General features: G+C 38.0%; 3 protein-coding genes, 1 long non-coding RNA gene and 1 pseudogene across 5 annotated transcripts in view; 3 read left to right on the forward strand and 2 right to left on the reverse strand.

The window, feature by feature from the left end:
- LOC104723460 overlaps positions 1–1803 on the forward strand; it is a 2915-nt pseudogene extending 1112 nt beyond the window's left edge.
- LOC104723461 (pentatricopeptide repeat-containing protein At3g60980, mitochondrial-like) lies at positions 2119–3924 on the forward strand. Its single transcript, XM_010441836.2, has 3 exons — positions 2119–2349; positions 2489–2541; positions 2725–3924. The coding sequence occupies exon 3, from the start codon at positions 3176–3178 to the stop codon at positions 3821–3823; it is 648 nt and encodes a 215-aa protein (XP_010440138.1). The 5' UTR covers positions 2119–2349; positions 2489–2541; positions 2725–3175; the 3' UTR covers positions 3824–3924.
- Positions 4123–4849, reverse strand: LOC104723462. Its single transcript, XR_757354.2, has 3 exons — positions 4645–4849; positions 4494–4553; positions 4123–4214 (listed from the first exon to the last, which is right to left on the reverse strand). It is a non-coding gene; the product is annotated as an uncharacterized LOC104723462 (long non-coding RNA).
- On the forward strand, positions 7125–9477 carry LOC104723463 (leukocyte receptor cluster member 1-like). Of its 2 annotated transcripts, XM_010441838.2 has the most exons (2): positions 7136–8066; positions 9183–9477. In XM_010441838.2, the coding sequence occupies exons 1-2, from the start codon at positions 7312–7314 to the stop codon at positions 9187–9189; spliced, it is 762 nt and encodes a 253-aa protein (XP_010440140.1). In that variant the 5' UTR covers positions 7136–7311; the 3' UTR covers positions 9190–9477. The 2 variants fall into 2 exon arrangements, with proteins under 2 accessions (XP_019087072.1, XP_010440140.1); XM_019231527.1 differs by lacking the exon at positions 9183–9477 and having other exon boundaries at positions 7125–8070.
- LOC104728000 (putative 57 kDa heat shock protein) overlaps positions 9676–10165 on the reverse strand; it is a 2488-nt gene continuing 1998 nt past the window's right edge. Inside the window, exon 5 of the mRNA XM_010447045.2 lies at positions 9676–10001. Coding sequence (XP_010445347.1) covers positions 9676–10001 — 326 coding nt within the window. The remainder of the gene's footprint in view (positions 10002–10165) is intronic.

The following is a 10165-nucleotide window of genomic DNA, read 5'->3' on the forward strand; positions in this document are numbered from 1 at the left end:
AATTAGGGTTTCGATTTTTGAAAATTGTGATGTTGATTGAACTGTACTGATTTGATTATGTTATCTTCCACCAGCTGGACAGGTTCATACCCAACAGATCAGCTATGAATTTCGATTATGCACACTACGCCCTTATGGAAGGTAGAAAAGGTAAGGATCAATCAGCAGCGGTAAGTTCACCATCCAAGGAGGCCTACAGGAAGCAGTTGGCTGAGATCTTGAACCTCAACCACACCCGGATCCTCGCGTTCAGAAACAAACCTCAAGCTCCTGTAGATCTTCTTCCCACCCATCACTCTGCTTCTCTTCACCAACAGCCTAAATCTGTAAAGCCTCGCAGATACATTCCTCAGGTATGTTATGTTTTTAATTATTGAGTTTGAATGCAAAAGAACCCAGTTACTTGTTGTTACTTTGGAGTTTGTATTTGATCTGACTGTTGTTATTCGCTATGTTGTAATTATAGACTTCTGAGAGAACCTTGGATGCACCTGACATTGTTGATGATTTCTACCTCAACTTGCTTGACTGGGGAAGTGAAAATGTCTTAGCCATAGCCTTGGACCACACTGTCTACTTATGGGATGCTTCCACTGGTTCTACTTCTGAGCTTGTCACCATTCATGAAGAGAAAGGACCTGTCACAAGTATCAACTGGGCGCCTGATGGTCGTCATGTTGCTATTGGACTCAACAACTCTGAAGTGCAGCTCTGGGATTCTGCTTCCAACCGTCAAGTAATTACTCAAATCCCTTCTTCTGTTTAGATATCATAACCTGGTTGTCATGTTTTTAACCCTTGACCTGATGTGTTTATCATATTTCTGCAGCTGAGAACATTGAATGGTTGCCACCAATCAAGAGTTGGATCATTGGCATGGAACAATCACATCCTGACTACTGGAGGAATGGACGGGCAGATTGTCAACAACGATGTACGAATCAGATCACATATTGTGGAAACTTACAGAGGTCACACTCAAGAGGTTTGTGGTCTGAAGTGGTCAGGATCTGGACAGCAACTAGCGAGTGGTGGCAACGACAATGTGGTGCACATATGGGATCGTTCTGTCGCCTCCTCAAACTCAACCACGCAATGGCTACACAGGCTTGAGGAACATACATCTGCAGTGAAAGCTCTTGCCTGGTGCCCTTTCCAAGCGAATTTGCTTGCAACTGGTGGTGGTGGAGGAGACAGGACCATCAAGTTCTGGAATACTCACACCGGAGCTTGCTTGAATTCAGTAGACACTGGTTCCCAAGTTTGTTCGTTGTTATGGAGCAAGAATGAAAGAGAGTTGCTTAGTTCACATGGGTTTACACAGAATCAGCTTACACTTTGGAAGTACCCATCCATGGTGAAAATGGCTGAGCTCACCGGTCATACATCAAGAGTCCTATATATGGCTCAGGTAAATAGAAATCAAATCTTCTTTATCTTTAGCTGCCAAGTAGCTTTGTGTTGTGAGGTCTTTGGTCCTAAAAGTTGTGTTGTTTGTTGTATTTTTTTACAGAGTCCGGATGGTTGTACCGTGGCTTCAGCAGCAGGAGACGAAACTCTGAGATTTTGGAATGTTNCCAGAGACCACCAAAAAAGCTGCTCCGGAGCCATTTTCTCATGTGAATCGTATTCGTTGAAATTGTGAAGACTAACACGAAAAGGAAACCCATCGACAGTTGTGTAACTTGTGTTAATACAGAAGCCAAAAAAATCATATTTTTTTACATGTGTCAGATGATATAAGAATTATGTACACTTTATCTGGTTAGAAAGATTCATCAATCTCCTTTCGGAAAGTCTATAGCTTGAATTGGAGCTTCTGAGATTATTAATTATGGTTTATTTTTATCACTGCAGTGTTTTTTTGCATAGGAGTGTGATAACTCACTTAGCTGACAACTTAGATTCGATTAGTGTAGTAGTTGTTAAACAGGGGGAAAACAGAAATTGATAGGCATGGGGAAATTGACTTGGGAGAGCAGGGGATGCTCTAGAAAAAGGTTCTTTGCTTGTTCCTTGATTCGTAGTGGATATCAGTAAGAGAACACGTTCTGATTCTTATCACTTCACTTAATATCTAGGTCTTGAGTCTTCCTGCAAAGTCGTTAGCTGAGTCAAAAAGTAAGTTTCATATTGCTTAATTTAATCACACTCTGTTTTCTCTTTAATTATTTAATGTGCTTGCTAGCTCACTAACTCACTAGTTGAGAATGATTTGTTGTTGCTGAAACGAGATGCAGAGAAGGAGATCTTCCTCTTATAGTGGCCAAAGATTTGCAGCATATGGCTCCAATTGAAGGTGTTATCCAGGTTCAAGGGGACATAACTTATGCCCGGACTGCTTAAGTGGTAACAACTATATCTCATACTAGATTTTTCAATATATATTTTCTAAATCCTTGGGTATTATGCTTGTTTCTCTGGCTTACCCATTCTCGTTTTTACCATATGCTCTCACAAATAACGCCTTCTACAATTTGGTTCGCAGTTACTGATTTGCAGGACATGGATGAATTTGTCCGGTCCCAGCTCATTCTAGCGGTTAGTTGCTTGATATCTGTTACAAGAATCGGTGTCTCATGTCATGTGAGAACCTAATTTACTATGATCATGAATAATAAACATACAAACCCTTTTAACTATTGATATATATATATGGATTTGTTTATACATATACAAACGACATCGTTTATAAATTATATTTATTATGTTGGGCGTGTCCAGATGATGTAGGTTAAAAAAAAAATGTCTTCGCCGGCGATGTCAAGCAGCCGCCGGTTCATCCTCCAGAGGATGATGTTTTCATCAAAACCTTATCCGATTGGGAGGGATCTTCCTCTGAAGCAACGACCCGCCTTTAAGGGTCCATCATCACTGCTTACTCGAGTCAGGTTCCTGATCAATGACATTGAGGACCTCGACGTTGCAGCCGAGCACGCCCGTTTAGCTGCGAGGAAGAAGATGGACCCTGAAACAGCCACCTTAATCAGCAAAACCATCATCGGAGCCATGTGCAACGCTTGCTGCAATTTCGTCAGACATCGCTTTCTGCAATTTCGTCATCAAATCCCTCTGCGAGAAAGGCCGCCTTGATGACGCTCTTCGACTCTACTCCCACCTCCTCTCCAACAAACCTTCTCCGGACCACAACACGTACGACATCTTGACCAAAGCCATGGTCGATGCCGGGATGATGGACCAAGCTCTGGATCTCTTGTTGAAAGGAAGAGCTGAATTGTTCAATTTCCAAAAGCCAGGCATGTACATGAATCTTATTCGTGGCTACTTGGAACAGGGGAATCTCGACATGGCGTATCAGCTCCGGGACGACTTCAAGACTTGTTCCACACGCAATGAAATCGCAATCCTGGAATCACTATTCGTAGAGTATTTGTTCAAGCAAGGCAAGGATGAGGAGGCTATGGATCTATACAGGAGCTCAGTGACGATGAACAAGAACGGCTTGACAGAAAATGCAACTGTGGGCAATGTGTATTTAAAACTGTTGCTCAAGTACGGCAGAAAAACACAGGCCTGGCCATTGTTTGGGTATGTGCTTAACTATTACAACTTGTGCGTTGGGTTCGATGCATCAGATGCTCTTAATTTTATGGTGAACGAGTGTTTCGAGATGGGACGGTTCAGCGATGCGGTCAACATCTTCACCAAGGCCAAGGCAAAGTTTAAGTACAACTCGAAGCTTGTGGGAGTATACAGGAACCTTATTACAAGGTTGTGTCAGAATGGGAGGCTGTCCGAGGCTGACAGTTTGTTTGATGATATGGTGAAAGACGAAGTCTTGCCAGATTCGTGCATATGTTGAGTCTGGAAGGGTCGAGGATGCCGTTGAAACTGCAAACAAGATGATGACTTCTAAAGTCCACAAGGTTACTAAATTGTTTTTCTAGTTACTTATTTTGAGCTAGGCTAGGTTTCTTTTGGTTTACATTGATTCTTTTGGCTTTCATATTTCATTAATTATGTTACCTGATTGGTTTCATTAATTATGTAGTTCGAATACTTAACTTTCCATTAGCTTGTAAACAAACAAAAAAAATAAAAGTGTCATCAATTGGAGGATGAATGAAAGAATTGAAGGTCATTCATATTTTTATCATTACCAACAGAGCTTCAGCTTAATCTGATCATGTTCCACAATTTCGTTACATGAATCTTATTCGTGGCTACTTGGAACAGGGGAATCTCGACATGGCCTACAAAACCATAGGCCAAGAGACGATAACGTCGATAAGTTCATAATCAGGCGAAGAGACGATAACGTCGATAAGTTCATAATCACCAAGAGAGAAACAAAATATTGTGAAAGGAAAGAGCCACAAAAAGGGCAAACTATACCACATAGCTAACACAACAACTTAAAACTGCATAAACTCAGTGAAACACAAATGACTGGTCCGAGCAAAGAAAAGGGGACAATATGCTAATCACACAAAACTTTGAATATCTGTAACGTATCAATATTGAGCTCTCACCGGAATTCTATCTGGATACTTCTCTCTCTCTAATCCGAGCAGCCTCTGCCCTTCTCTTCTCTGAAGGTTCAAAAAAACAGGATCATATTAGATCAAATCAAAGGTTTCAAGAATCAAACATCAAATCAGTAACAAAAATTAGGATCCAAACCTAAGTCATGCTCTTGCTTGAACGAGCTTTTTTGCCATTCCTTCCACGCCTACACATACATAAGAAATAGGTGACGCCAATCATCAGACAACCATCAACAAACAAATTCAACACATCGATTCATCAATTCCCAAAAAGAAACTCTAAAAACTCAAATTTAAGTACTAAACGCAAGATTTCATCTTATCTATCAGTCGATCATGTTCCACATGCCACTTTTTACAACAATTCCGATACTGTGTACAAATATGCCGGGATCACGTTTATGCATACAATATGACACATTTACCCTTTGAAACTGTGTGTTAGCTAAAGAGTACGTAAGGGTAACAATTGGAAAAAAGTGTGTCGCTAAACAAATCTAAAATTTTGACTTTGGGATGTCTTGAGACTATGAAAGAGCATCCCCATTCCTAATTTATATATTCAAATTCAAAATCAAATGATAAATTACAACTTTTATTGCTGGCAAATTACAGAGCAATATGTGCAATTAGTTTAAACGGATTTTTAATGTCACTAGATCAGACTCAAAACAAAAACATAATATCCTACTATATCAATTGAGAAGTACATTTATAAAAATAACATTTAAAGTATAAAAAATTACATTAGAATGCCATTAGTGTATTAAAAATAAGATATTAAAAATTTTCTATTCAGTTAAACAACTAAGATTTCTACAGATTTTTTTTACAATAATTTTTGCAGCAATAATCTGATTGTAAGTTGGCTGGATGAATTGCTAACAATAAATAACAAAAAAAACTATTTCAAATTTAATTTAAATAAAATGTACATCCCACAGTTTAACGTGGGTTAATATCTAGTTTAATGTTCAGCCCATTTGTCTTCCATCATACTTATTAGCGTTCTTCGTATAACCTTGTTTTCCTTAGTATTCGTATTCTAAAAATCAACTAAAAAGAAAATAATCTTCCTTCAGATTGTATAATATTTTTAAACATATATAAATTCGATTGTACCAATTTTTTTCGTGTCTTGCAATGGTATGTTGATGAGTTCATTTATAAAATTTTACAATCAATAATTTGAGATGGTGATTAATCATTGTACAAAACATATATATTTATAGTCTCATATATAACATAAGAGAAAATGATTACATGTCTAGGGATTTAAAAACAATGTGGTGAGATTATTTAAAGCTGATTGTAAACAAATCTCATTTTCACTCGCTAGAATGAGAAACAAATTTTAAAATTATTTTCAAACTAATTATACTTATTAGAAAAATAACCATAGTGTCGAAAATTATTTACAATTTTACTTAAAAATTTGAAAACGTTAATACAAGAAAATAAAATAACAAAAATTTAAGTATAAGAAAAGACAAACAATATTGTAAATAAACTAGATAAAATCTTTTATATCAATGGCATATTACAAAAAAATTCTATTGTACTTTAATTAATTTAATAACTAATAAAAGAAAAACTTATATTGGCTTACAAAATAATAAACAATATTTTAAAAATTATTTAATGATATTAATTAACAGATTCTATTTATTGTTTCAGAAATCTTAAAAACAATAACAAATTATTTAAAACAATTATAAAATTTAAATTAATTTATAAAACTAAGATTAAATATATGAATCCTTACATCGTTTATTAATAACATTTTATTTTAAAACTAACATACAACATTGCTTATATTTTTAAAATATAAAATATCATATATAATTTACAAAATATTTTTTTTTTCATTACACAAATGTTAAATAGAGAATAAAATCTAAGAAATGTTATATTTTATTTGATATTGTATATACAACTAAAATATAAATCAAAAAAGTTAAATAGAAATTTCTAAACACGACCGCTTCGATACGGGCTAAGAGCAATCAACATGTTTGAAAATCTTCGTCAGAGGTTGCATAAAACACACTCGATGGATTGGAATGTCATGGTTGCATGTGCTCATTCAGGGAAGACTAGCTATGCACATTATCTTCGGGTCTTCAAACTTCTTGGCTTCAAGCCATCCATTGAGATAATGGGTTCATAACTTCATATATAGATGGAGAACTTAAGAAGGCAGTAGATGTTGTCAAGAGCATGTCGATCTACAAACCAAATCAAGAGATAGTTGTGAGCATTTTAACCCGGCAAAAACCATCCAAAGAATCCCATTACTTTTGTTAAAAAATTTGTACGGCAGATAGATTTGGCCGCTATTACCCTAGTTACCATTCGGACATTTAATTTCTTCGGATATAACTGTCACGTGTCAACTATCTTCGGTTTGATTTATATTAGTCCATTCCGTTCACATATGCCGTTATACTGACATTTGACGGTGACACCTGTGTCTACATCATCTCTATGGTATAATAACAAGAAGATGTGATACATAGCTGAGCGTGAGAGACAGAGAGATTAAATTGGGCCTATAGTTGTCAAAGATTCAAAATATCACGTAATGGGCTTCAAAGTTAACTTATTCCAAAATTTAGAAGTTAATTATCTCGGCGTTGATAACCCTAAATTTCCAATTCGATTTGAAGATCTTACTCACCCCATCTTTTCTTTTCGATGCTCACAATTTCATCGCTAAGAAATATCAAATCGGGGTTTCGGAATTCACAAATTCGCAAGAAAGTGGGAACTTTTTGATATTTATCCATTAATTAGCCCAGCCATGGGAGGTCACGGTGGTTTGAACATTCTTCCACAGAAGCGATGGAACGTTTACAACTTCGACAACCGAGAAAAAGTCCGAAAAGACGAAGAAGCTGCCGCTAGAGAAGAGCAGATCAAACGCGAGGAAGCTAGAAAACGAGATGCTGAGTCTCGTCTCGAGGTGCTCCGTAACGTCCGTGGCTTAGCGCCTCTCAAACGAGCTTCTCCGGAGGCAGAGAAGGGTAAAGACGAGGCGGTGGTGGCTGCTGCTGTTAAATCCACCACCGCTGTTGTTGTGGAGAGTGTTGAACCGGAGGAGCCTAAGACTGGTCATATTAATCTATTCGTAGGGATTAGGATCTTTGATCCGATTGAGATCCCTAAGAACGATAAGCCTGCGGAGGAGGAAGATCAGAGAAGGAAAAAAATGAGGAAAGAAGCGGCTGCGACGGCGAGAGCTTCTGCTAAGGATGCTGCAGCGAGGGCGGGTGATCCAGATGAGGAGAAGTATAGATTGGGGTATGGGGTTGCTGGTAAAGGTGTGAAGCGTCCTTGGTATCTTGAGAAACGTAATGATGAGGAAGATGATAGTGTTCGTGGTGAGGATGATGGTGGATATAGAGGTGATGAAGCTAAGAAGAAGAAGATGAGTGGTGGGAAGAAGAGCTTGATGGAGCTGAGAGAAGAAAGGTTGAAGAGGGAGAGGGTTGAGAAGGAAAGAGAGAGAGCCCTTTTCATGAAACAGAGCCAGAGAGACGGTGGCTTTTCCCGGAGGTGAGTCTTTTGATTACGTTGGTGGTTCTGGTTTCATACTTCAGTTTCATACTTACTATGATTTTATACTTAATTTGTGTAGTGGTGTTTGTACATATTAGTACTTACTGTTGCTTGATTCCTATCCTTAGTGTTGTTTTATTGCGTAGTGCTACTTGATGCTTGTAACTTCATTTGTGTTGATAGAACCATGGTAGATAGTTTGGATTGGAGTGTGATAGATAACTGGGGTTCTATGAATCAATAGTTTACCAGGTCATAGCCTTTTGTATATATGAAAGTTTATTGAAGCATGGTTGTTTGTTAGTTTGAATGTTTGATGGTAGCATTTAGACCCTGAAAGTTGGAACTATGTGGGTATTATTTTTGTTTCAACATTGGGTTGGAGAACTGTTTTGGTTGCTGCTCCCCATTGGTTCCAAGTGGAACAAGCAAAGAAAACCTATGGTCATCAGAAAAGAGTGCATTTAATTGAATGATCTAGTAATTAGTTTGTGAAATTGTGTAGGCGATTTAAAGGTAGTTTAAATAGTACACGATTGTGAACCTGTCTATTTCATAGTAACTTCATTTGTGCTGATAGAATCATGGTAGATAGTTAAGAGTTCGTTTTGCAGACATCAAAGTCTATTGTCCTTTCCTAATAGAAACAGAGGCTCGGAAGGATTCAGTGCCCAATGAGTTACGCAGGAAGTGTGGTAGATTTAAACACAAATTGCATTTGATATGGACCCAATTTTAAGAGTTTTCTTGTATCAATGTCATAGACTCATAGGTCTCTCCCCCGTTGATAGTAAAAACTAGAATCTTCTTTTCGACAGTTGAATATCTACTTCGCACTACCAATACCAGAATTAGTAATGGGTGTGAGGTAGAGAGACTTAAATAGCCTTATTTTTGGTGAGTGTGTGCATATATAACCTTAGGCTCATAACCACTTCAGGCACACTAATATTTCTGCTACAATGACATATCAGAACTAAGAGTGAAGTTAAAGAACTGTTTTGGTAGCTGAAATCCCGTTGGTTCCTACTTTGAATAGTCACACCAAAGTGATAATTTTGAGTAGAAGGGTATCATAGATGATTGCTAAAATTAGTTGTGAAATTTCTGCAGGCGGTGATGGAAATCAAAAGGATGACAAAGAAGACTTGATGCAAAGATTTTAAAGGTGGTTCCACGTCTCAAAAGCCCCTTTTGTCGTCTATCTATAGGTGTGTATAGAGATGTTTCTACAGATAGAAAAGCAGAAAGAATGTGTAGTGAGTTTGATGGTGGAACCTTTATTATTGTTTCCTGCTCAAAGAGTTATATTTGTGCCCCCTATATTCGACACCCATAGCAAAGGTTTTGTAAAAATGCTTTGCAATTCAACAAAGACCTTTGGAAAATGATAAACAAATGAGAGGAATCATAAAGGACAATGCATATGACAAAAAGCTGTGTCGTTGAAACATACCAAAATATGTTTTGTCGTTGAGACATCATCCAAAGTACTGATAAAACATAAAAAGGAAATGATCCACAAAACAAACGGCACAATCCCAGAAAAAGGGTCCACTCTAGAAAAGACAAATCCACAAACTCAGAAGATTCATCATGGAAATGATCAAACTGGAGGGATGAGGAGGCGAATCACACCGTTCTTGGCGATGGTTTTGACTCGACGGCTGGGAATGTCAACAGGAGCAGAGAGCATAGCCACGTCACCAGAGTAGAAACGGCCACCTGAGTCGTGGCTAACAGCAGGAGCTTCACCAGTCACCTTCACTCGCCCATTCGTGACAGAGACAGTGAAGTTCTCTTTTGGAACTCCCGGCATGTCTACGCGCACGTACAGTTTGCCGTTTTGGAGCTGCTTCGACTCATAAGCCATGACCGATATTGGGATCACCCAAGGATGTGGTTGCAATACCGGACCGGTTAACGCCGGGTCTGATCCACACATACATACACGATACAACACAAATACTCTGTTTTTAAACACCCAATCTCAGTACTAATATAATAACAATAAGAACAATAAGGTTGCAGAGGAGAATACCATTTGGATCGGTGCCAATGCGGCCATGGGGAAATCTGTGAGTGCCACTGCCACG

Source organism: Camelina sativa, chromosome 11 (assembly GCF_000633955.1).
Source record: "Camelina sativa cultivar DH55 chromosome 11, Cs, whole genome shotgun sequence".
NCBI lineage: Eukaryota > Viridiplantae > Streptophyta > Magnoliopsida > Brassicales > Brassicaceae > Camelina > Camelina sativa.